At 46.0% G+C, this 27546-nt stretch overlaps 1 protein-coding gene across 6 annotated transcripts in view; it reads left to right on the top strand.

Moving 5' to 3' along the window:
• SCFD2 (sec1 family domain containing 2) overlaps positions 1 to 27546 on the top strand; it is a 411631-nt gene that overhangs the window by 354672 nt on the left and 29413 nt on the right. For all 6 annotated transcript variants that reach the window (XM_027102958.1, XM_027102957.1, XM_027102959.1 and 3 more), the window contains exons 6-7: positions 3916 to 4061; positions 15533 to 15667. In XM_027102958.1, coding sequence (XP_026958759.1) covers positions 3916 to 4061; positions 15533 to 15667 — 281 coding nt within the window. The remainder of the gene's footprint in view (positions 1 to 3915; positions 4062 to 15532; positions 15668 to 27546) is intronic.

A 27546-nucleotide genomic window follows, 5' to 3' on the forward strand; every position in this document is an offset into this window, starting at 1 on the left:
TTGAAGGAGACCGTGTGAAAATTTGTATGAACCTTTCTGTTCTATAGAATTACTTTAAATTTAAGAAGTCTAGCCTATTAGCTGAATTGTGTTTTAGAAGAATTGAAACACCGTGCATGGTGTTAGAACTAGTAATGCTTTCTTCTTGTTTTCATGCCATTTTTAATTTAAAGGAGTAGTAGTACGTAGTATACAACACTTAGATATAATTGATGTAATTTCCCATATTTTAAATGGTTCAGGCTGGGAGTTTAAGGAAAGAAGCCACATGAATCAGTGAGAAGCCATAACCTTCCAGGGTTTCTTCTGGCTGATTATTGACTAATGCACAAATTGATGTATCCAACTGAGCTGCAATGCCAAGGGCAAGCATGGTATGATATCGATAGATGCTCTGGACCTGTGGATCTCACCTTTTCTTGATTATGAACCTCTTTAAGAATAAGGAGGAAGTTGTGGACATGCTTCTCAGAAAATGACACAAAGCTTGGCATAGAATTCTAGAGAGTGTACACGAACTCCCTGAATTTTCTGTCGAATCCCTGCTTCCCCACTGGAGTTCACTGAGCACGGGGAGGCTTCCTCTCACTAGGCTTGACCACCCTTTTGATTTTTTTTTTTTTTTTTCCGGTACGCTGGCCTCTCACTGTTGTGGCCTCTCCCGTTGCGGAACACAGGCTCCGGGCACGCAGGCCTAGCGACCATGGCTCACGGGCCCAGCCGCTCCGCAGCATGTGGGATCTTCCCAGACCAGGGCACAAACCCGTGTCCCCTGCATCGGCAGGCGGACTCTCAACCACTGCGCCACCAGGGAAGCCCCTGATTTTTTTAATGACAGTGAGTTGGACATTTCTGGAGACCAGGAAATAGAGACTGGTCAGAGGATTTTTTTGATACAATAAGAAATATGCATATTGGTCTTTGTCCACAGTTCTTAGCACACAGCTCTTAAAACCCTTGGAATTTCCAGAATGATGAGAGTGTCTTATATGCTAATGGGTGATTGGTGGTTGGGGGAATAATAGCTTCAGGATGGGAGCTGGTTGCCAGAAAAACCAAGGCATGTTTAGAGTAGTGGAACTTTCAGCCCTACCCGCGCAACTTCCAGAGTGAAGAGAGCCGCTGAGAGATGCATTAATCACCAGTGGCCAGTAATTTAATCAATTGTGCCTATGTAATGAAACCTCCATAAAGTCTCCTAAACAATAGTGTTTGAAGAGCCTCTTGGTTGGTGAACACATCAAGATACTGGGCAGGTGGAGCACCTGGAGAAGGCATGGAAGTCCTGCTCTCCTTCCCCCATACCTGGCCCTCTGCATCTCTTCCATTTGACTGTTCCTGAGTTGCATCCCTTGTAATAAACTGGTCCCAGTAAGTAAAGCACTTTCCTGAGTTCTGTGATCTGTTCTAGCAAATTATTGAACCTGAGGAAGGGGTCATGGGAACCCCTGATTGATACGTCAGGAGTGCAACGGGCAAGCTGGGATTTAAACTTGGCACCTGAAGTGGGGGCAGTCTGGGTGGGGTCTGCACTAACTCTACATAGCTAGTGGCAGAATTGATTTGAATTGTAGGACACTCAGTTGATGTGTGGAGAGTTAGAGAATTGGTTGGTATGGGGGGAAAAGTCCACACATTTGGTGTCAGAAGTGTGAGTAAAAACAGTTCAGAATTTTGCCCTCCCTTTAAGAGTTATATACAGTGTTCCACAGTTATTGAAAGTACAGGCTCAACTATCTACACACTGTGTCTGCTGCCATTGGGTTCCTTTGGATGTTCCTATGTACTTTAGATACAATCCATTTTAGTTGAAGCTTGTTTGGATCTACCTCTGCTTCCTAAAAACTTCTCTCTTTATCAAAATTAACAAGTATCTCCTCACTTCACATCCACTAGGAGAGCTACAATCAAGAAGATAGTTGATAACAGCATTTTTGAGGATGCAGAGAAAACCCTCTTACACTGAGGGTGGGAATGTAAAATGGTGCTGTCACTTTGGAAAACAGCCTAGCAATTCCTCAAACGGTTAAATACAGAGTTGCCACATGACCCAGAAATTCTATTCCTAAATATGTAACCAAGAGAAATGAAAATGTATGTCCACACAGAAACTTGTACATGTAAAACTAGAAGCATTATTCATAATAGCCAACATGTGGAAACACCCAAATGTTCATCAACCAATGAATGGATATTTAAAATGTGGTATATCTATACAATGACTGTTAGTCAGCAATAAAAAGAAACTAAGTGCTGATGCATCCTACAACTTGGATGAGCCCTGAAAACATTGTGCTAAGTGAAAGAAGCCAGTCACAAAAGACCATATATTCTATGATTCCATTTATATGAAATGTCCAGGGTAGGGAAATCCATAGAGACAGAGAGCAGATCAGTGGTGCCAGGGTCTGGGGGTAGGGGGAAAGGGGGAGTGACAGTTAACAGGTATGGAGTTTCTTGTTGAGGTGATAAAAATGTTCTAAAGTTGATTGTAGGAATGATGATTGTACAACTATGTGAATATACTAAAAGCTATTGAATTGTACACTTGAAATGGGTTAACTGTGTGGTGTATGAACTGAACCTCAGTAAATGTGTTCTGAAAAAAAGAATATAGATTCTGGACCCAAGCTGCCTGTGTTAAAATCACCCTGGCAGCTCTGGTGTCCTGAGACAAGGATTTGGGTGCAAGTACTGTATTTGAGAAGATGTCCTAGGCAGTGTGGTCAGGACGTAGGGAAGTGAGACAGGAGAGGAAGGAAAGCCAGTAGAGGAGGCATTCATGAGTGAGTTACTGTTGGGGGCAACAGGGGCTCAGTCCTACTGGCCCCTCCATAAGGCTATGGAGACCACAATTCAGAATGGTACCCCCCAAGCGATGAGAAAGCTCTGTTGTTTCTGAGTGCTGACTTCTATGCTTCTAACCAAAGAAAGGCCCCAGACAGGAGGAGAGATACACAGAGACAGAGACAGACAGACACAGAGACAGACACGCAGGTACTTGAGGCAGGAAGCAGAGGGCACAAGAACTGTTCCCCAAACGTACAGGTGAACCAGTCCAGAATGACTGAACGAACATGGGCTGAACATAGACAGTGTGCTGATGGGAGTGTTCCTTAATCTCTCTGGCCCTCAGCTCCCTCATCCTTTGTATGGGGGAAAGAATAGCTCCTGTCTCATAAGGGTGATGTGGGGATTGATGAGTTCATGTATCTGCAATATTTCAACAGTCAAAAATACTCATCTTGAATCTTTCTCTATTTTTTGAACTTCTGATTTACCATGATCATTCCTCTTCTGCATGAGCTTGTAACAAGACAGAGAAGAAATCCATCTATTATGAGTTTCAAAAAGAAATAGAACCACTTCCGAGAACAGTCTTCTCATTAGGCCCCCTTTGTGTTTGATCAGCTCTGAATGGCTGCCTTTTGAAATACGCCATAAGCTTTGTTAGCGCATTATATGCCCATCCCCGCAAGTTCTGTCATTGGAGCAACTCTATGATCTTTCTCATTCTTGCTATTCTATTTTATGGAAACTGTTGGTGGGATTCAAGTGAGAGCGGTTCATCACAGTACTCCTGTGTTTTCCTTTGTGTCTCCTATTTTCCCAAAGCTGTGTTCAGAGGACACTAGACCCTGGGGAGCTTTCTTTTTGTGAAACTTCTGCAGTCTAGGGGTTGAAGCCAGTGGCTGCAATCCCAGGCAATTCTGAGTTCTGCTTCTGTCAAAGGCGTTTACACTCAATGTGTTTCATTGCTCAGGGATGATTGAAACAGCCCAGTTGGTGAACAGCCAGGGGGAAATAGGGTTAAAAAACAACAACAACAACTACGTTATATGAGCTCAACCTGTCACGATTACAACTCAGTGTAAAGATTTGTTCAGCGAAGCAAATATCTCTGGATTGTTTCAGGCTGTGACTCTTCAATTAACCTGACATTTCACAAGTCCAGAAGTGCCGTGGATGAACTCTTTACTTCGCTTCGGGATATTGCTGGAGCTCGGAATCTCATGAAACAGTTTAAGTCTGTATATGTTCCTGGAAATCATACCCACCAGGCAAGTACATATGTTTTAAAGTAACCGTCTAATCTGTGTTGTGTTTTTAGGATTCAGAGACTGAAAGAAAAGTTTCCATTTTAACCTCTCTAAAATGAAGGATCTGTTCAAGATGAAATCCAAGGCCCTTGTAGTCCAGAGTTCTGGGTTCCCCTGAATCTGAAAGCTTCCCAGTTTATTTGTATTTCAGGCTCGATGCAGTGAGATGAGCACTGGATTACGGGTCAGTGCTGCTTTATAACTGCCCCAGAGCTGTTCTGTCACCTTAAGCAAGTCCCTAAGTGCCAGATGTGGGGTGGCCTTAGTGCCCAAGTTTCTGGATCTAAGAGTAGCAAAATTACCTAATAATGTTATGACAAGGGAAAAAGAAGCTGATGCCAGCAAAAATGTTTGTTATTTAAAATGCCCCCACCGCTTTATTAGGAGAGTAGGAGAACCTTGCAAGGATTTTTTGACCAGGGAGTAGGAAGACGGTATGAGAATCCAAGATTGAAGGGGTAATTGCTCTATCAAAACTCCGTGGGGCGAGGTGCGGGGGAGGCACGGGGAGGCACGGAAAGACCCAAGGGGAAGATGAAGGGGTGAAGGAAAGCTGGGGCCATCGAGGCTGGGCAGTCTCTGTTGGACAAGGAAGAGACAACCCGCAGGTTCCTGGTGGCCAGAGGTGAGCTTTCAAGGAAGAACAGATGTTTCTGACAGAAAAGATCGTTGGGTTTTGCTGTGGAGTGTGTGAAGGAATCTTCTCTTCCATCTCCCCATGAAATAGTCAGTACAATTCGCTCCATTTGCTAAGGCTTTTTGGAGAGTTGAATGAGCTGTTAGTGGGGACTATGACATAGTGAGGGGTTCAGCTTGAGGGTTCTGACTCTCTAAGGTGGGCATGTCGACAACAGCTAAGGTTACCTGCTACCACCTAGCAAAATCCAGATTCTTCCTCCCATATATTTGTATAGTAGCTGATACTTGAAGAGTCCCCTACATTTGGTTTTCCCTTTGATCCTCACGACAAGTAGGCCAGAGAGGTATTCTCATCCCGAGGCCCAGGAAGCAGGCACACAGGTGGGCCAGGGCCTGATGCCAGGTCTTTTCTGCCAACCCAAAACCTCCCTGCTTGCTGCACCGTGGTTCTCCTGAAGGGTCTAGGAATTATGACTGATAATGCTGATCTCAGATACTGAAATCACCCACCAAGACACAAAAGACCTTAGAAATTGGCACTCAACTTAGTAATATAAATTCCCATCTTTTGTTCAATGATCTGAGAACATCACTACCACGAAATACAGATAAAATCACTCAGATTAAAAAAAAATCACTCAGATAATTAATCAGTTGTAGTTTTGTCATGAAACAATTACCAATCTTAAATATGGCAGTATGGACTGGTCCTAGAAGACGTGATAGAAATGCTGACATATGATGAAATTTAGACGAAAGGATATCAAGAAGCAAGTGTCTGCTATCATTGGCAAGGGGAAGATAAACCACTAAATTAATGAGGTCTTTTCAGTTTTGTGATCATCATGGTGACTAATTTGGCCAACTTCACATAAACATGTATTAGCTATAAATCTTGGGCATAATAAGGACAGTGATAAGTTTCCTAGACTTTATCTCCCTGCTAGCAACACAGTTGCTCCAGACCTCAGAACCCTGCCTGAGCAGCCATCGCCTTTGGAAAATGAACTTTCCCGTGTTGCATACACTTCCCTTACAGTGAGTCAGTAACATCAACTCGTTCACCAAAAATCCTAAATGTCAGTGAGCGGAAGTGGGTTCAAGGCAGGGAGTATATGTGTATCTTGAGGGGATTAAATAATAATTATACAGACACTTAGTGAAATGCTGTGCAACCAATAAAATGAGTGGAATCTAAATATACTTGGCAAGGACTGTATTTGGGTCCTTGTCCTGGGCTCTGCTTGGAGAATTCAGAATAAAACGGGTTCATGTTCTATTGGGTGTAGATGTACATCTATTGGGTGTAGATGTAGATCATTATGTAAAGCATTATCCTATTTTTGTTTAAAAATAAAAAGTACATGGGTGTATATATTTAATAAGTCTTTAACATTTTAGGAAAATTTTATAATGGTTACATGTGGGGAACAGAAAGGGTTAGATGCACAAGGAGGAGCTCTGGCTTCTTGCTTTATATTCACATATGTAGAGGAAGAATTTTTGATGGGATTATGGATAATTTTTACCTGTTTGAGTTTTTCAACACTTTTTGAACTTAAAGACGTTTTCAGGACTTCCCTGGTGGCGCAGTGGTTAAGAATCTGCCTGCCAATGCAGGGGACACGGGTTTGAACCCTGGTCTGGGAAGATCCCACATGCCGCAGAGCAACTGAGCCCACACGCCACAACTACTGAGCCTGCGCTCTAGAGCCCACACACCGCAACTACTGAGCCTGCGTGCCACAACTACTGAAGTCCACATGCCTAGAGCCCGTGCTCCGCAACGAGAAGCCACCACAGTGAGACGCCCGCGCACTATAACGAAGAGTAGCCCCCGCTTGCTGCAGCTAGAGAAAGCCCACACACAGCAAGGAAGACCCAATGCAGCCAAATAAATAAATACGTGCATACATATATACATAAATAGATTTATTTAAAAAAAAGGAAGAAGTTTTCAATCACAGATGGAAGCCCCTTGAGGACAGGGATTTTGATCTGGTTTGTCCACTGCCATATCTTCAGTGCCTAGAGTGGTATCTTGCACGTAGTGGATACTCGATAAATATTTGTTGGGTGCATCTTAAATGTGCTACATGTATTTTTATCACATGTTGGAGGATTTGTTGGGACAAAAATGTGTATAGATAGAAAACAACAAATGTCCAGAGTAGAAACAGAGTCCAGCTTTGTTTAGCTTTGAAGATGTACCTTGGCTAGGCAACTTTCTGTCCATCCCTTCTCCCAATTTGGTCCTCAGCTCCAGGAAAAAACTGTGCTTTCTATCTAGCTCCATGCTGTTCCTACACAGAATCTAGTTGGGATGTCCCGGGCTCCCTGGGACCAGTGCTATGTATCGGGCTGTCTCCCCTGGATCTCAGGGCCCCTACCAGCCCCAGCCTCCCTCCCAGGTACCTCTCTCCTGCTCCGATGCAAATGAGTTGACTCTTAGAGCCAGTCCTGTTTCCACTCCTAGCCTGAGGCACTTCTTATTTAACCTTCATCCTTTAGCCCTTTCGGAAAATGTGTCAGTCACAGCTCAGATGCAGAAAGCAGACACCACTCTCGTCATTTTAAGGAGAGCAGGATTCCATACAAGAAATTAAGTACATGTAAAATCTTGAAAGAGCTAGAGGAGTGGGATCTAGACTAGGTCTCCAGAAGTGAGCCCAGAACATCACCACACACGTGGCCCTCCAAGGAAACTAGTACCTCTGCCACAGCCAGGAGAGTGATGGGGATCGTGAGGCTGCCACCGAGGCTCTTTATTTGAAGAACACACCACCAAAGCTGGAGACGGCTTCTGGGTTTGCTCACCACGGTGCATGCAGAGCCCAGCACAATGCTTGCCACCTAGGGGTGGGTGGAGAGTGGATGGATGGGTGGGTCCTGGACTGTGGGTCTTATCCAGAAAGGCATTTCTTATGTTCTTAATTCTTAGTGAGAGGGAGGTTAGCATGTACGTTAACAGCAACATTTGGGTTCATAGCCCAGCTCTGCTCCCTACTAACTGTGTAAACTTAGGCAAATTTCTTCACCTCTCTGTGCCTAGTTCCTCTTATGTAAGCAGGAGCTAACAGTAGTAGCTCCTTCATAAAAGTGCTCTGAATAATATATATAAAGCTCTCAGGATAGGAGCTGACACATAGACAGCGCTATGTAAGCATTGTCTCTAACAGTTGTAGTAAAGGACAAAATAGACCTTCTCTTTGTCCTCTTTCATAGCATTTCGTCATTTCCTTTATTAGGAGATGGGCTACACAGAAAGGGAGTCATTCTTAAGCTGACTGTCCTGTTAGCTGTGGCATTTGGTCAGCGTCTACTGCTGACACCCGTTTGTTTGGAAAAGTCATGTTTGTCCATAGACTCTGTTGACTGGAAACATAAGCCCCAGTTTTGCCTGTGCAGCAAGTCTTCTTATGCTTTCATTTCTTACTACAAATGTTCCAGTTTAATGGGAGGCTTAACCTCCTTCCTAAATGTCAGTGTTTGATGTGCTGCTGTTTCTCAGATGACTCAGGGCAAGGAGCTTATGAGCCCTTTCAGACAAAATATTGCACGGCTCTTGCATGACGGGTTTTGGCAGAAGTCTCAAAGTGCTGTGCTTCCCTGGAGGAAACTTCCCACAGATGCGCACTGTCCTCTGTGCCTCCGGCATGTTGAACCAGAGCCTTTAGAACCAGCAGGGCCCAAGGAGGCCTGATTCATCTTGTGCCCGGTGAAATATGCGCTCTGAACAGTCTGTAGGCCCAGTCTCTTCATCAACATCAACAATCCCCAGCTCTGGCCACCAGCTGCTCTTCTGCAAGCACTAAGCTCTGTTCTTCCTTCTGATTCTATCTACCTCACCCTAGACCTGCTAGCATCCTTTCTGAAAGGCTCTGCGTGAGATAGGGCTATGCTGGGGGCCAGGAAACTTGGCTCTGTCCTGTAGTCTAACTTCTAACTGCCTGTGTGAATTCAAGCAAGTTAATTAATAGCTTTGGGCTTTGATTTCCTCATATTGAAGTTGAAGGGACTTTAATCAAAAGATATTTTAAGTAATCTGCTTCTGGTTTGAAGGATGGATGGATGGATGAACAGATAGACAAATGAACCACTTTTTAATCTGCAGCGCAAACCATTTTCCTTAAGAAGATGAAAGGAGGAAAAAAATCAGTCATACTGCAGCAAAAAATAAAAATAAATAAGCCATGGAGTAGTCAAAGCTAAGACCAGTTTTGAACAAATGTCCTTCTGTACAATCTTGGATTGAAACAAAATAAATACTCTCAGTACAAATCTAGTTCTGAGAACTTGGTTGTTCAGAGTCGGTTTTGCAAAAAAGAGAGAAGCATCTGCAATAGCAGGACCAAGAGAGGTCCTGGCTGCACCAACACCAACCAGCAAAGCCAAGGTCAGCAGCATGACTGTTGGGGGTGTGATTGTGGCAACAACTCCAGTTTTCTCGGAAATGGATATCCTAGTCCAGGGGTCCCCAAACTATTTGGCACCGGGGACCAGTTTCATGGCAGACGATTTTTCCACGGGGTGGGGTGCGGGGGAATTGCTCAGGCAGTAACGCGAGCGATGGGGAGCGGCAGATGATGCATCTCTCGCCCGCCGCTCACCTCCTGCCGTGCGCCCGGTTCCTAACAGGCCTAGGACTGGTACCGGTCCGTGTCCCAGGTGTTGGGGACCACTGTCCTAGGCCATCTTTAAGTTGCGCCAAATTCAAGAAGCTGTTGGGGTCTTCCCTGGTGGTGCAGTGGTTGGGAGTCCGCCTGCCGATGCAGGGGACACGGGTTCGTGCCCCGGTCCGGGAAGATCCCACATGCCGCGGAGCGGCTGGGCCCGTGAGCCATGGCCGCTGAGCATGCGCGTCCGGCGCCTGTGTGCCATAACGGGAGAGGCCACAGCAGTGAGAGGCCCGCGTACCGCAAAAAAAAAAAAAAAAAAAACGAAGCTGTTGGAGTTAGACTAGTTTCTCAAAATTGTCTCTGACTTATGTGTAATGTCATCAACTGTTGCTATGCTCAACACCTTTCTTCAAGAGTTGGAATCAGGTCAACAAGAACTTTCTAGATCTAATCATATACCGCAAAAGAGTAACCAGAGACATAGAAACAAGTATTTTATTTTTCATATTTTGATTAACTCTGGTATATTAAAAGCCCAGTTTGTTCTGGAACAGATACTGGTCATTTAAAGAAAAAAAGAGAGTTTCTGATTTTTTTTGAAACTTCATCTATTTCATGTGTAACACCCATGGGGGTCTCATTAGGCTCTACCAAACCGTCAGGCTAGCCTCATGAGACTGTCATACAGGGCCACACTGTGATTTTCATTGCCCTTAGCACTTTTACCTTCATGGCCCTCTTCCTGTATCAAAATCTCTCTATATATATATTTATGTGAAGAAATATTTATTAAATATTATAATAAAAATTATATATAAATATATTTATTTGATTACTGAATATATTCATATTCTTATATTTACACATATGCAATTACATATATAATTATATTATAGTTTCATTGGTATAGAGACAAATAATATTATATATCAAAACATTATCTTTGGGCTTCCCTGGTGGCGCAGTGGTTGAGAGTCCGCCTGCCGATGCAGGGGACACGGGTTCATGCCCCAGTCCGGGAAGATCCCACATGCCGCGGAGCGGCTGGGCCCGTGAGCCATGGCCGCTGAGCCTGCGCGTCTGGAGCCTGTGCTCTGCAACGGGAGAGGCCACAACAGTGAGAGACCCGCGTACCGCAAAAAACCAAAACAAAACATTATCTTTGACCAAAAAGTTCATTTTTTTCTTCTCATTTTAAAAGAAATCAATCCATTTTCATGGGTCGCTAACAGTCCTGTGGGCCCTAGGCATCGTGCATTCTGTGCCTAGTAGATAAGTCATCTCTGTGGTCATAGCCCCCATTTGCACCAGTCTGCCCAGGACAGGAACATAGCTCGCGGTAGGGAACAGCGGGCATTTTTTTCTTCTCAGGTAGTCCTGTGACCATCATGAAGCAGTCCATGCAGCTACCCAGGAGCTGTTCGGTTTGGTCCTGAAGTGACAGCTGAGCAGTGAGGGAACTAGACTCACATGGAGGGAAGGGTAGGGGCAGGAGTCCTATGGCTTAAAACCCTCATATCCTATAGGAGCCAATTTCTCTGAAACAACTCCACTGACATGACTTCCAGCATTCCTCCAAGGGCCATGGCCAACCACACAAGAGTCATCATACTCAGAGCAGCCCAAAGCCCTGGCTTTCTGTCCAGTATTTATAGTTCCCCCAGTCTAATGCAATTTACTAAGCAAGGGTCATTTTTATCATAAGCAATCTTGCCTGGCTAGAGTTTGACATTCTTCCCTTATCAGGTTTCCAAGGAAACAGAGCTAGAAAGTTAACCAAAGGTCAGATTCTTATGTAGAAGGGAAGAGAGGTTTAATAATCCTTTGCCTACAACAAGCAACCTGCCAGTTATTAAGGAAATAGTTATATTAATGTTTCAATCCAGACTTTACGGTGTGTCTGTGGCAGAGACGATGCTATACATGTTCCCCAAACTCCATTTCCTTTTCCTTCTGGCATAGTTAGACCACATTTTCCAGATTCTCTTGCAGGTAAATGTAGGTTTGTGACCAATTCTGGCCAATGAACAATGGGCAGGAGTAATACAGATCACTTTCAGGCTGAACCCATAAAATCTCTCTGGAAATCCTCCATACTCTCTCTTTCATCCTCTGCTGATGAGATGCAAAGGCTTCAGTGTGGGATTCCAGTGCCCTAGGGACCGGTGGGGCTACTCCATAGCAGGAGCCTGGGTGTCTGAATGATTGTGTAGGCCCTGCACCATAGGGCACAGACCCCTTCCTGCCAGCACACACTGGATGTGGTATAAGCGAGAAATAAGGATGAATTTGTCTGTGTTTTTAATTCCTCTCCTTCCCCCGCTGAAAGATGAACTAACAGTGAATGTTTGATTAGGAAAATTAAATTACTCTGGTTAACACTCTTATGTAGACAAACTACACGACTAATCTCCCCTCTGGTCCTTTTTAACATGTGAGGAAAACTTGTGAGCAGGGCACTAGGGCAAGACATCTGTCTCCCCATCACCACCTTCTATGGTCCTTTGCTGAGAATTGGGTAACTTCTGACTGAATAGAAAATTCCATGACAGTTAGAGGATCGTCATCTAAGAAGCTACTGCCAAAAGCTATTCATTTCAATCAGATTTCAGTGACATGATTTGGGGCAGAAAAAAGTCCAAACTAAGTGAGGAAGGAGCCAAAAGTTCTCATGATTAAAACCCTACTTGGGAAAACTAAGAAATGTGTTTGCTAAGAAGTCACGAGACTAGTACTGCTTTGTACCTAAGAAAGTCTTTTCCCAAATCGTGCTCTTTAAATGGACAATGTTATTTAGTGGTTCTGTGCTTAGTCGTTTTAAAGAAGAAACTGGAAAGCTGAAATTGGAGCAAGGGAGAGAGCAGGATCCCTAACCCTCTACGCTTCCTTCTTTCCCTGTCTCACAGTCTGCATGGGGGCTTCTGGAGCCCTGAGAGCAATCCTGTCACCCTGGTACACTGTACTTTGCACAGAGGAGGCCCTAGGCATAGTGTTTTAGCTGGACAACAGGACCAACTTTTTCCTATACCTGAGCTCTTCTCAGGATCACTACTCTTCCTTCTTACAGAAGGTACATCTTATGGGGAGCAATAGCCTCTTTTGTTTTCTGTAGGTTGGGGGTATACTCTCTCCTGTCTTAAATGTGACAGCGTACGTGTACTTCTCTGTGGTTCTGCTTAATGTTATTCTATATAACTATATGTAGACTAATAAAACAAAAAACTGTAAACTCCTGGAAAGAAGAAATGGCCTTTTTATTTCTTTATCTTCCCTTTGTGCTTTGTATCAGTTAGAATTGCATTCAGTTGCAAGTAACAAGATCTGAAACGTAAGGCTTAAACATGCAAGGTTTTGTCTTGTCACATAAGTAGGTCCTGATTCAGTACATCCGTGTTAGGTTTATAGTGGCTCCACCAGTCTCCACTGACCTGGGTTTCTTCCAGCCCTCTGCTCCAGTATCTCTAAAGAATGGCCCTGTCTTACACAGTGGCTGCTGGAGCTCCAGTCATCACTTCCATGTTCCAGGCAGCAAACAGAGAAAGGGGAGGAAAGCATACCCTTCCCCTTTAAAAATAGAAGACTTCTGAAAGTCCCACTCCCCTTCTACTTACATCTCCATTGCCCAGAACTTGCAGACCCAACAGCAAAGAAGGCTGGAGAATGGAGTCTTTCAGCCAGTTGATCATGTGCCTGTCCAAAAACTGGATTCTATTTCTAAAGAAGCAGTCAATGAATATTTGATGATAATGATGATAAGGTAGCAGAGTATTGGCCAAAGGACTTCTCCATGGAGAGCAGTTTAAAGAGATTAAAGTTTAAGAGATTAAATATCCGGAAAGGCTGAGATGGTAGAAAAGTTTTCAAGACAATTTACTCAGGGAAGAGGATTTGTAGAATTCAGAGGCCATTCCATGACCTTTTTTTTTTTTTAACATTGAAAATATTTATTGGATTGTTTTATGATTCCAGAAGTATACCTGTCAATTTCTAAAATTTAGAAAAAAAAGAAAATAATGTCCCCTACTCCCAGAACCTAGAGTTAGCCCTTGTTTACATTTTGGTGTGCTTTACTCAAATCTCTTCCATGCATAAATAGTTTATTAATTTTGAACAGGTGGGGGAAAAAAAGGCCATTCTTGCCGTTTGTGTGTGTGTGTGTGTGTGTGTGTGTGTGTGTGTAGTGGTGTTTTAACTGTGCTTTTTAAAAAAAGAATATAGTGAAAAAGCTTCCTCTCACCTTTGTCCCTTGTCCAGTCCCCCACTCCATGATCGCTGCTCATGGTGATTCTGTATATCACACCAGAGTTTATTTTTTGCATGTTTCAGCAAATGCAAACTTTCATATTCCCTTTGGCACATTTTACACAAACGCCCATCATACACACTGTTCCTCACCTTGCTTCTTCCACTCACGATTTATTCTGCACCTTGCTTTGTACCATCAGCACAGAACTTCCCTCTTCGCTTCCATAGCATTCCTTCGTGTGGATGTATCCCATTTATGAAAGAGCTCCCTACTGATGGGCACATGAGTTTCTAATCTTTTGCTGTTATAAACCATAAACAGTCCTTTGTGGATCTCATTTGAATATATTAGCATATTTGTAGGATAAATTCCTAGATGTGGAATTGCTAAGTCAGATGCATTTGTAACTTTGATAGATATTGCCAGATTACTCTCTACACCCATTGTAACAATTTACACTCCCACCAGCAGTATATGAGCGTGTCTGTTTCCCCACAGTCTCATCAAAAAAGTATACTTTCAAACCTCTGTATTTTTGCCTGTATGATAAATTTTTAAAATCTATGTTGGTATTAGGAAGATTGACTCACAGTTTTTGGTTTTTTCAGTTTCTGTGTTATCGGTGTCTCTGCCCAGTACTTTCCCTTTCGTGAGCATTTGCCTATGAGATCTCTGGGCACGCAATGGTCTATTTGACTAATAAGCAGAGGAGAGCTGCACCCTCAACTCAACAGCTGCTATTTCTCCCTGCATCTTATCCTTGATAAATGCACCAGTTCCCTTCTAGCTAAACGACTGTTTATGATTTTGATGGTTTATACCCTGCTATATTTCTAAGGTATTTCAAGTAAGAAAGTTGGAATAAGGGGGAAATAAGAGTAAAAAATGACTACGAAAAGCAAGATGAAGCCAGAGGTGAAGTTAACATACCAGATATCCTCCACACTGGCTAGAGGCCGGTTACAGATTTGGCCAGTGCAAAGACAGGAACAGTTCATGACATCTCTACAGTGCTGTCATAGCCTGGCTTTCCTGAGCCTGTAACAGATATAGCAGAGTGCTTTGAGGGAAGACATTCCTCTTCCTTCACCCTTCATGCTCAAACTGGGCTGCCGAACGTATCTGGAGCAGCAGAGGTAGCAACAAGACTGGGAGGAAGGTGGTCCAGCCGATGCGAAGGGAAGGAGAGAGGAAAAGCTTGGTAGTGAGGAGACACAAGGAAAGAGGTGGGGGAACATGCTTGGAATATACATTGGTCAGAGGCAGCTGCCTCCAAATACTACCTAAATGTGGATAGGTTTAGCACCATTTACCAAACTGTAGTTGCTGTAAATTCACATCAGCTTAATTCTACTGAAATTCTCATAGTCTGCGTGGCTTGCTTTCTCTAAGCCCTGACCTTGGTCAGATTTCTTTGGGCATCTTGGCTGCTTTTTCTGGCCAGTTTGTACTTGGAGTTGACCTCTCTAAAAGATGGAGGGATTGCTTTGGACTTGGATAGTGACAATACATTGTAAGAAAACATTCGGGATCCTAGCAGAAGGGAGCATAATTCTAAGAATGTTTAGGAGATTGTCTTCCTGTCTACATCAACTGACAATACTTTGCTTTTCAGTATACTTCATGCAAAAAATTGTCACTTTAAATCTAGATTGAAAAATTAGCCATACTAGGATTATAGCTCTGGTGAGAGGCATTTGCTTATGGAAGGGAGTGTGAGGAATAAAAAATAGTGCTAGTGTAGTGGGATAAAAGTTTCCCCCCCAAATCAATGTTGTCATATTGTCTTTTCACACACGGAGAATCACAGCCATTGCTCAGTATCAGAATAAACTGGTTTTGCTTCGTTTGGTGCAGAGAAAGCTACCCTCTCTCTAGGCAAATCAAACAAACCCTTTTACTTACAGCACAATGTTTTGTCTTTGCAGGCATCCTATAAGCCGTTGTTGAAGCAGGTTGTGGAGGAAATATTTAATCCCGAGAGGCCAGATCCCGTTGACATTGAACACATGTCTTCAGGCCTCACTGATCTCCTTAAAACTGGATTTAGCATGTTCATGAAGGTAAAGTAACCATGACGAGGTAATCCTGAGTGTAATGCTGTCTTTGCTGGGCTTGAAAGTGCTGGTACCCCCTTAACCCTGGCGAGTACCACAAAGGAGAACGTCCAGTATTTGGCCCTTCTGAAATCGGGTGCGATCTTCATTTAACTTTCGGTTATAAGCAGCCTGACCTTCCAGCCTCATACAGCTTCCCTTGACCTAAGCATTATGATCTTTTCTGATCAATAGGTAAGGACACAAGCCCTCCAGGTAGCACCATTGAAAACTTCCCTCGTGGCCCACATTTTCACTTAACAGGAATCCACATACCATTCACAGATCTTAGTGGTAGCCCGGTGCTCTTAATTCTAGAACTTACTATGTGGGATAATGAGTAACTCTGCTCAGTTGTATAACTAGCATCACCCCAAAATCCATTTGAAAATGACTTTTATTTGGGCTTAGCAGACTCCTGGGTGACAAGCATGAGCATTTCCCTGGCTAGTATTAAGGGTAGGTCAAAATTACTGAACAGCCTTTGCAGTGGAGATGAAAGGAGGAAAAGTACACAAATGTGATCTATTTTTAACCCACTATAAAGTTTCTAAATTTAAAAAGATCTAAACAAGATTACAGGCTGACCTCCTCTTCTGTGCCAGGATTTCAGTTGTAATAACTCTTGGAAATAACAGAATGTTTTGCCAGCTTCAAAGCATCTTTCAAATCATGAATTAATCTGCATAGAAGATCAGGCCTTTCAGAGTTCAATAAATGCATGTGCCAGGAAAACTGGTCCACTCCAAAAGCTGGAGGACGGAAGCCAATCAGACTCTAAACCAAGCAGTAAACGGCTGGAATGGACACCCAGTCTCCTTCCCAGTGGTCCCAGTTACCATCAGCTTCTGATGCAACGCGCGGCTGGTGCATTTTCCCTCTGTTTTGTTTTTGTTTTTTCTTTTTTAAACAATGCAGCACAGTTCAGCTTCTCAAAAGTGTTCGTGGACTCCCATGTTAAATGTAAGCCCAGGGTTGTCCAACAGCCCTTCATGGTGGCTAGTTTGTACAGAAGCTTCCAGGCTAGCGGTGGTCTCTGGCCTTCTCCACCCGAGCACCCTATTCCTTCATTCATAAGCTTGGACTTAACCTTGGAGAGAGACTAAAATAACAAGAGTGGACTTTCCTGCCCTGATCCATCAAGTCTGAGGACGGCTCATTTTGTCTTTTCCCAGTCAGGCTGCTGCGTCCGTGGGCAGGGCAAGGGCACACGTGGAGGCTCGAACCTGTCTGCACTCTGCTTACTGCAGGAGTTTCTAATTTGCAAGGAGGCACGGTGTCAGTGAGAGAAGGCCTTAACTCGCTCTTAGGCCAGTGATGTTCTGCGGAAAGAACTGTGTCCTGGCGAAAGGGTTCTGTGACCAAATATGTTTGGGAACCCATGGGATAAACAGAAAATTAACCCGAAATTCTTTGCTGTCAGATTTCACAGTGCCTTTAATGTGCTAACGGACTTTGCAACTCTCTGGAGGCCAGCATAGACTGTCTGTTGTAGGAGGACTGTCCACTTGCATTTTCCATCACTGTTTCATGAACCGTGAGACATCACATTTTTAAATTACCCTTTTAAACTACACGGAGTGTTTTCTACAGCTCTTCTTGCGGTCGGAAGCTTCGCTGTCCTAAGGGGAGCTTTGCCTGAGAGGATGTTTAGAACCGTCCTGGGCCAGCACTGGCCTGCTGTGTTTCTCTCCATTCAAATCCTTGGAATTAGAGTTCATGAAGAGATGCCCCCGCCCCTGGAGACTGATCTCAAAGAGAGGTTTCCATGTAATGGATTTAAGAAAAAGGAATGTGTGTTCTTCCAGCAGCTGTCAGCATCCACTCCTCGGCCTGCAGCTGCCGGGTCTCTGCTTTCAGTAGCCAGGGGCTCTCATCTCTGTGCAGGGGGTGGGAGAGTCTTGGTGGGCTGGCCCAGTAGCCCTCCTCACCCCAGCAGCCCAAGGGAGAATCATTTTGTTCCATTTCTACGTGGGCCTCTGTGGCCAGCTCTTCCCATCATTCCACAGAACTTGGCAAGGAAAGTTACCTCTGGCCCATGTGTTCAAAGTTTAAACAAAATTGGGATAAATGGAAGAAGGAACTGCAGGGCTTTGAGGACCTAACAGTGACTTCTCAAAGACCTCCGTCTTTGAGATGGGGGATGATGCCATCAGGAGAAGTATCTTCTACGTTGGTTTAAGGCCAGTGGAAAGAAGAGGATGTGGATAGAAGAGATGGAGCCTCTCATGGCCACGGCCATTCACCAGTCTCCCTGGTCCTGTTCTCTGATGCTTTTCACTAGCAAAGTCAAACAGCTAACCTGTGGTCAGCTGTACCAGGGAATCAGCCATTCCCAGGTTCAAACCTCACAACACCCCTTTCATTATCCCTGCTTTCCCCGTGGGGAAACTGAGGCTCAGAAAGCTTAAGCAGTAGATGTGAACTTCCAGAAGGCCCAAATTGGGTCATCCTCCCCTCCGTTCTCAGGTGCTTTCCAGACAGCACACAGGAAATGGGACAGCAGGATTGGTTCCCAGGTCAGTCTTATTCCAGAGCCCGCGCTCTTAACCACATTTCTTGGCGCCAGGATGCTGCCAGGTATTTTCTTGGAAGTTAAATATTCATGTGTCATTAATTCTTTTCTTCCTGACGACTCATTAGCACAGATGCTTTCCGTCTCCAGTATCTATGCAGCTCCTCAGTCAGCTCCACGCCCGGACTGGTCATCCATGTGAGGGAGCTCTCCCGGGGTCATCTGCTGTTACCCTGTCTGCTTCTCTGGGACTTGGTCCCGGGACTCACTGGCAGTACAGCCCCAGGAGAAGAAATTTGCGCAGTGGTGTGAGCTGCTTCCACACACTGCATCTTCATTCTGTATCAGCAGCCAACAGCCATCGCTTTCGGGCCACTTGCTGCCCTGCTCTTTGCCTCTGGGACCTGCTTCCCCCCTTCTCACTCAAGACCCACTGATGCTGTGCCTGAAGGGAACAAACAGACAGAGCCTGATGAAATAAAGGTGTCCACGTGGGCTCCTTCTGTGCTTGGGGTACTGTCACCCAAATGGGAGAGCTGTAGGGCTGGAAAGGGAGCTGAGCTGCTCATCTGTCCCCGTCCTGTCTGTGGACTCACAGGTGGTTTCACAGATGACTTTGGCTCAGTCACCAGAGGCAGTATCTGTAGCCTACGCGGGGGATGAGAAGCCAGCAGGAAATGTTCTGGGAAAGAGACCAGCAGACATTACCGCAGAGTCTACTGGGGGTCCCCATGACGGTGATAGGAAAAACATAGGAGAGGGTTTTCCAGGCCCCAGTGTCTCGTCAGGGCTCTGGATCTTGTGTGCGCACTTCTGTGACTGCACTCATTCCTTGCTTTATCATTATACGTGTTAGGTATCTTTCTCCAGACTAGCATGTTCTAACTGAACGGCTTCATCCACTGCACATCAGTGAATCAAGATCTCAGTTCAATGTGTTGTAATCAGCACTTCTTAACGAAGAAAAATAGAACAGGCTAGCAACGTGAAACCAAAAACTGAGTCACACATACATACACGCTTGTGATTTAAATGAATTTCTTGCTTTCGGCCACAATCAAAAGGTGAGGGCTTCCCTGGTAGCGCAGTGGTTGAGAGTCCGCCTGCCGATGCAGGGGACACGGGTTCGTGCCCCGGTCCGGGAAGATCCCACATGCCATGGAGCGGCTGGGCCCGAGAGCCATGGCCGCTGAGCCTGCGCGTCCGGAGCCTGTGCTCCGCAACGGGAGAGGCCACAACAGTGGGAGGCCCGCGTACCGCAAAAAAAAAAAAAAAAAAAAAAAAAAAAAAGGAGGTGAAAGCTATGGCTATGAGAAAGGAGGGCTGATCTGGGTCTCATTCTTTCCTGCATCCTCAGCATGGGGCACCTGCATGGGCCTTACACACAGCAGGCACCCGCTAAAGGTTGGGAGTGGCCCTGTGAGGGCGCCCATTCAGAGAGCAGCAGGCTTCAGTCAGTGGTTCCTCTTTCCAGCTTACTGCCCTTAAGCCGAAGCTACATTTCAACAACTTCACGAGGGAGAGAAGGCAGCAGCCAGACCAGGCAACTCCAGTGACCCTCAGCGTATTCCCTGACCCTCCTTTGCAGCAGCTACTAAGCAAGGCGAAGCCAGTCACTGTTCTGTCATTATGTCACCCCAGAGAAGCAGCGGCCCACGGGCTCCCGCTCACCACCCAGCACTGCCCTGCTGGGGGAGACGGAAGCCCACCTCGCCTCTGTCAAAGAAACCTGGTGGGCTCGTCTTCTGTCCACAGACAGCATGGAAATCTGTTTCTTCCACCTTCTTTGTCTCTCTGGAGAAGAGAACGGAAGCAAAGAGACTGGTTTTGTAGTGTGAAGACTCAGAGGAGCCAGCAGGAGAAATGTCCGAACAGTGTTAGGCAGGGGGGTGCATGTTGTCAGGGGAGGTTTTGGGGGTCGCTTGTCTACTCCACATCTCTCACTTTTCTGTTTGCTTTTGTAAATAATAGAAGGCCATCTAGTTTATGCTCTATTAACACCACTGACCTCCTTCTACTGCCCATGTTTGTTTTCAAGAGGCAATAGGGAGTGGTGGTAACATCCGGAGTCAGGTGGTCTGGGTTAGAACTCGAGCTCCCGCACTTACCAGCTGTGTGACCGCGGGTATGTTGTCACTTAAGCCCTCTGTGCCTAAGTTGCCTCATCGGTAAAATGCGGATGATAGTAGTACCTACTTTACAGGACTGTGGTGAGGATTAAGTGAGTTCATACATACAGAGGATTTACACCAGTACCTGGCCTACAGGAAGTGCTAAGTATGTACTTGCTATTTTTATTTGCACAAGTTCGTGATCCTGGCCAGACTGTGGCTCTTGGGAAAAGAGCCACCTTGAGTGTCTTTGTATTGCTGTACAGAGCCCGTGTGGGGGCATTTGGTGCATACAGATTAACCGCTGAGTGAACAAATGAATCACACAGGAGAGAACTGACACCTTCCCCCAAAGTCACAAGCATTTCCTGTCTCACTGCCGACTTGCTCTTGCTAAGAGACATGGACTTTCTCTGCCTGTGGGCAGCCATGTTTATACGGCTGTGTGGTGTTTTTCCAGACCCCCTTTCTCTTCTATCCTGTGAGTCCCGGCTTGATGTCCTCGGTCTCAGCAGACACAGACCCTCCCTCCTGGAGCAAGGTGTGGGAGCCGGTGAAATTCTGTGCCCGTGCTGTGACAAAATGGCTCAAGGGAAGAGAGGCCAGCTGGGCTAGACCCTGGCACGGAGGCAGAAGCCCAAGACAACTCGGACCCCAGACTCTACCAGGAGCACTTCAGAAGCTCCGCCTCTGCCCCGCAAGCACTCCTCAATCAGCACCAGTGCTGTAGGGAGGCCTCGGAAGTGGCTCGCAGAAATCAATCTTATTGATGTAAATGTCCGCAGACAGTGAAAGTTAGGAAGAATGCCTGTGTGTCCAAGACTCTCTGCCTCAAATAAACCCTGTGTGAGAGGGAATCAAGGCAGCTGTATGTTGCCCTTACTAAAGTCGGAACCTCATCTGTGTCAGGCTACAACTTGTTAAAGTCACTTTCTTTTCATTGCTTTAGCTTGTTTTCCTGTATAAATCAGACCCTCCACAGAAGTCTCTCATCCCCCGCCCAACCCGTTCTGGTTATCGCTCGTTACATAAGAAGCCATGTCAGAACACTGGCGTAAAATATTATCCGTCATTTATTTTGTTCATGTATCTGCTCTCTGGCAGAGCTCAGCAGAGAAGAATTCGCCTCCAAGATGGTCCACTCCCATGGTCAGCAGATGGACGCTGATCACCAGCTGGTAGCTCAACCCGGCCTGTGAGCTACAGGACTCAGTTCCTCTCCACACAGGCCCCTCCACGTAGCCTGAGCTTCCTCACAGCATCCCAGGGACAGGCATCCTAAAAGAAATTGCCAGGTGGGAAGCCTCAGAAGCCACAGGGCATCACTCCTCAGTATCCTGTTGGTTGAGGCGGTCACAAATGCCCACCTGGATTCAAGGGGAGGGATATACTGTCTTCCTATGAAAAAGGGAACCAGAGCGTGCGAAGCAGAAACCATCGCTGAGGCCACTTTAGGAAAATGCAGTCCGCACTTTACCTCAATGTAGGAGTGGCTGTCCGGCCCATCAAGGGCAGTGTTCGGCTAATTCTAGGAGTTTTCCCTTCGATCTCGAGGACAGAAAATGTACTTAGGCTTCTGATCTGCTTTCAAAATAAGTGAGCCCAGAAAGACTTTGATAATCAAAGGCATGCCTGCTATTTGCCCACAATCATTTTAAATAATATAATCTAAGGAAAAAAAAAACCTTTCTGAGTGACGAGCTGGAGGACTTTGCTCTCCCAGGTTCCCCCCATCAGGCCCTGTCAAGGAAAGCAGGCAGGCTGGGGAGCAGAGCTGGGTGCCCACGAGATCATTCTTCCTGCAGTTCTGAGCAAGTGTTTGGAGTCAGCTCAGCGCACTCCTCCACCAGAGGCTAGACCTGTGGTTAGCCACACGGAGCTGTCGGCTTCAAAGGGCAGTGCCCTGGGGGGAGGGGGACTATCAAACTCCGAGAGAAACAGCTCTGACAGAACGTCACATTTTTTAAACGGTCAAGTCTTCTTTCCAAATGCCTGTGCGTGGAGCACCTTGATCCCTGTAGAGAAAAGCTTGATAGTGATCTAATAAATAAAGCGAACCATACCTTACCACTCTCACAATTTAATTTAAAACGAGCATGTCTAATAGGCAGCACTTTGAAAATGCGTTTCTGGAATTTGTGGTTTGGATTTCAGTCTCCTGAAAATAATATATTTTATATCTACTCCATGTGTTTGGACTCCAACTTGTTTTGACTAAAGGACTTGATTTGTCAAGATGTTTTCTCCGCTGGAACTGCTGTGAGGGCCGTCGGTTGTATCTAATGAACTTACACGAGGCCCTTTTACCTCCTTTTAAGAGTATTGTGAAACTTTGTGTGGTTGTTGTTCCATTTCTTATATGGCTGTGTTTCATTGGAAAAAAGAAAAGATTTATGAAAAACACTCAAAGAAGACCCAGTGCTTGCCTCTGGGCCCTTAGTATGAGTTCCTGCGAGAGCTCCATGGCCTTAGGCAGCAATAGGAAAGGGCCCACAAGGAGAGAGGGCACAACTGCTCAGGGTAGCCCTAAAAAGCTGGAGGTGGTGAGGGGGAAGAGTTGAAACACTTCAGTGGCAATTAAGCCGCCACCAGGTTGCACGAACTCCATCAAAGAAAGTCCTCATTATCAGGACCGAGGGGGCCTCTCCGGGAACCTAAGGGCGGCAATGCGGTGGGCCTCAGGAAGGATTGGGCCCGAGAACTAGAAAGCCAGCAGGAAACCAGACAGTTCTGAAGGCTTGCTGTGGCCTGCAGAAGATGCCGAGAACAGCCCTAGCACTGTGTACATGCTCAATAAATATGAGTTGAGTGAATGGCTAGAGAGCTCTGCCACAGCTTCTGGTGCTTCTTAAGAGCTCAGCTTTGACTGGGCCTCGTCCGTCTTAGGTCAAGTCTTGATTCCCAGTGAAGGGTCTCGAGTGGGCCCAGCCTGGGTCGGGGCCCATTCCTGAACCGTTCAGTTGAAGTTGGGGGGCACGATCACACCATAATTACATGGCTGCCAGGAGCCCACCCCATGGCCATGGGGATGGAGGAGACTATTCATGTGTGGGCGGGACAGATACCTACAGATGCATCTACAGCAGCGGTGAAGGATGCTGTAAGGATAAAGGGCCAAAGTGATGAGCCTCAGGTGCAATCTGATGTCAGATCCTTGGACTGGGAAAGCTGGACGTGCCTGGAGGTCATCTAGTCCAGCTCCTCACTGTTTGCACAAGAAAAATGAGACTCAGACGTGAAAAGTTGGCTTAGGTCCATTATACTTTATGGCATTTCTGACAAGAGGAAAACATCTTAGCATTTGGTGTTTGTTGATTAAATCAGCACAAGTCTTGGAATCTATTTACAATACTATTTATAACTGTTGTTTATATTTTCTTCTTCTTAATTATGCTACATACTGTGGTTTGATTTTTGTCTAACATTCGCTAAATTTGATCCATAAGGTCTAGTGAGATGGATTTTGGTAGGAATCGTGAAACAAAAACTTGGTTTTGGCAGGCGACGAACTTTGTTTGCCTGTGAGCAATTATCAAGAGCCTCTTGTGTGCTAGTCACTCTTGTGGGGAAGGAAGATACAGAGACAAAGTAGCCATCCTACCTTCCATGGCATAGCTTACATTGGAGAGCTTACAGTTTGTTAGGGAGATGGACAAGAACATTGAGGGTTGAGGGGACGAGAGATAAGTGGTATCTGGGTGGGGTGTGAGGACGCAGAGAAGGGGGAGCTCAGTGTGTCCAACCAGTAGGAGTGAGGAACAAAGTGATGAAATGCCGGGCTACATGAAAGGAATTCCAGGTAGCTCCAAATGGTTGGGTCTAAGAGCAGCCTGTAAAGAGTGGAAGAAGGTAAGATAGAGAAATAAGCAGAAGGCAGATCACGAAGGGCTGGAGGCTTGACATTCGACCAAAAACAATGAGGTTCCATGGAATGTTTTTTAGGAATTTATAACCAGTGTATGTGTTATAAAGATCACCTGGAAGCACTGAGAGAGGGGGTGGGGGAACAGGGCCAGACTAGCATCAGGTTGGGGAGAGAAGGTGAGAAGATGAGAGTTGGGGTGAGGTAGGGGCCGAGGGAATGAGGGCAGTGATGCAGCGCCGGAGGGTCCCACAGGACCGGGCATTGATGGGATGTGGAAGTAAATGAGAGAACATTGTCCAGGGTCAGTCACCCAGTCAGGGATGGCTGGATGGCAGGTGTTAACGTTCTCTCTGACTTGGAAGCAGGAATGGAGAAGAAAATAACTTGCATTTTAGAGTTTAGGTGCCTGTGAGACAGCTTTGCAGCTCAGCAGAGCTGAGGGGCCACTGGCCCATGTGAGGCCCAGACCGTGGACAGGATAGGGCCACCCAGGGACGGTGTTTGCGAGAAGAGGCCCAAGCAGTCAGGAACACAGTACGTGATGGGGCAGGTCAAGCAAGAGGAGAATCCATGAGGAAGAAGAGAAACTGAGAGGGCTTAGAAGGCAGACAGGATTGGGGAGGAAGTTTCTGGAAAGCGGAAGCCATCCACTGCAGCAAATGCAACCGTTAGGCTGGGCTGATGGCAGAGTGACTCTGGCAGATGGCAGCCTTTGCGATGAGATTAAATAAAGACCCACGAGGAACCTGGTAATTGGCTGACGTTGCTGAAGAACTAAAAGTACAGAGTTTTAAGAGATGAAAGCTAGTAAAAATGCTTTCAGTTTGAAGAATCTGTGTATAAATGAGAGCATGTGGAATGTATCCCACTCTGGTATGAGACAGACCTGGATTTCTGTCTCAACGCTACAGCTTATGAATTGGAAAACTTGGGACAAGTCACTTCACCTCTGTAAGCCTCACTGTCTCCATCTGTAAAATGGAGCCTCTACCTACTTCATAGAGTCTAAGATTGTGCAGAGTAACGCTTGCCCCACCCCCTGCTTTATTTTCCTCCGCAACACTTATCACCTTCTTCACTTACCAATTTACTTTTGTATTTTGTCACTCTCCCCAACGAAAATATAAACTCTGTGCAGCAGGGAGTCCTCTCGGGTTCGTTCGCTGCGGAGTCCCCAGTGCCTAGAGCAGTGTCTGGCCCATAGTAGTTGCTCAATAAATATTTGTGGACTGGATGAATAAATGAGTAAAAGGTTGTGCTAGACCTGAAGTGTTTGGCGGCAGTGGCAGTGCTGTTACTTCCTCCTGTTGGGAGAAAAGCCATTACCAAGCCACCTTCAAAGTCAGCATGGCGGGTCTCAGGGCCCAGTGCCCTTTGGGCCAACGCTCCCATTACGCTGTCTCCCTCCTACGAGGCCCAGCCTATCGTTAGAGGGCGGGGGACCTGACCCTTGCCTGTGCTGGGGACAAGTAAGTCACACATGTAGAGAAACAGATTGGAGGAGAGTCAGCAGCTGGGTTCTTGGAACGCCTGGAGAACTCCAGAGAAACGGGGAGCAGAGGAAACCCTTCTCATAGAAACCAGTCAGGACATCAAAGAGTGCTCTCGGGACCACAGCTGCAGAGAAGGTGTCGGCAGCCCCTGCTTCAAAGGCTGGATGGATGGTGGGGAGAAACTATCTTCTCTGACCAGAACCTGACGTCTTAAAATCCCAGCCAGCGAAGGTTTAGAAAATGAAAGAAAGAGCAATGAGTCTGACTTGCTTTATTCATCTGTGTGTTTGTGACGGCAGTAATGACGCTTAAATCTTTCATCATCCAAGTGCCTTACACCATGAACCCACATACAAGTGGGACTCGGCCGAATGTGGCTGGTTATAAGGAATGTGTTATTCTGATGGAAAAGACTGGAAAGGCTCCACTTCCCAATAGCCTGCCGATTTGACATGTTCTAAAAGGAAATCTGGTATCAAAACATAAATCTAAACAGAAACCAAAATGGCAAACAGCAACATGCATTAATGGGGCCCGTTAATTTGTACCACAATCAACATTCCCTCAATTCGTTGGCCAAAGGGTATTGTTCTTTGTTGTTGCTGTTCATTTCTTTTTTCCTTTTCATCTTTCAATACATCCTTCCGAGATTCTCACAATGTACTTCAGAGTCCAGACTCTCTTATGGAAAGCATATGTCTTTGGGAACGTACTGTACCACTTGCAGTTCTGGAGCCAGTTGTATTTCTGTCCCAGCATTAAGTGAGAAACAATTGTTTGTAGGGTTGGAAGGAACCCCGGTTAGTTACTCAGCTAGGAAGAACCACACGTAAAGCAAAGAGAGAGTGTCTAAAAGATCTCAAAGAAAAGAAGAATATCTCCAGTTACCCTGTGGACCTCATTCATTCATTCATTCATTTTATTCATGCAACATTTGTTGAAAGTTTATCATGAGCTAGCTCTACGCTCAGACCCCAAAATACCGAGATAAATATCAATCCCTACCCTCCAGTAGCTTACAGCCTAGGAGAGGAGATAGACAGGTCTGTCAAGGTCGCAGTCCAGTGTGACAAGGCCAAGGCAGAGGTATCTGTCAGATTCGGGTCATGGGGCAGGAGTTGAGAGGTGGTTAGGGGGAACTTTTTAGAGGCGAGGGTGCCTTTGAAAGAGAGTAAAAAGGAAGGAGGTACAGAAGGGGAGGCAGGGGTACTTTACACAGAGGAAACTGTCCATGCCACATAAAACGAGATGACGCAGGGGAGAAAAGCCATTACCAAGCCCACTTCTCACCGAACCGTCCCGGGCTTCCAGGTAGGGCTCAAACACACTGTCTTCAGGAACGCCCTCTCGTCCCCTTCAGTTAGTCACTAGGTCTATATGTTGGCCTTGCACATTTCCTGAGAGATTACTGGGAGACATTCTCATTTTAGTTGTTTTTTTTGTTTGTTTGTTTTTGTTCTTTTGGGTTTTTTTGCGGTACACGGGCCTCTCACTGTTGCGGCCTCTCCCGTCGTGGAGCACAGGCTCTGGACGCGCAGGCTCAGCGGCCATGGCTCACGGGCCCAGCCGCTCCGCGGCACGTGGGATCCTCCCGGACCAGGGCATGAACCCGTGTCCCCTGCATCGGCAGGCGGACTCTCAACCACTGCGCCACCAGGGAAGCCCTCATTTTAGTTGTTTTATAATACTTTGCCTCACTGGTGAAATCATGAGGCACCGGGAGGAATTCTCCACGACCTCCAGTGCAGTGCTGCACGTGGAGCAGGGCCTCAGCTCTGGCTGAGGCCAACCTCAGCTGACTGAGGCTGGTTTGCAGAAGGTAAGGGCGTGAAGTTTGCACTCGAGGTTGGGTGCAGGGCTCT

Source organism: Aethalodelphis obliquidens, unplaced genomic scaffold, assembly GCF_003676395.1.
Source record: "Aethalodelphis obliquidens isolate GAN/ISIS:26980383/991018 unplaced genomic scaffold, ASM367639v1 scaffold6, whole genome shotgun sequence".
Classification (NCBI taxonomy): domain Eukaryota; kingdom Metazoa; phylum Chordata; class Mammalia; order Artiodactyla; family Delphinidae; genus Aethalodelphis; species Aethalodelphis obliquidens.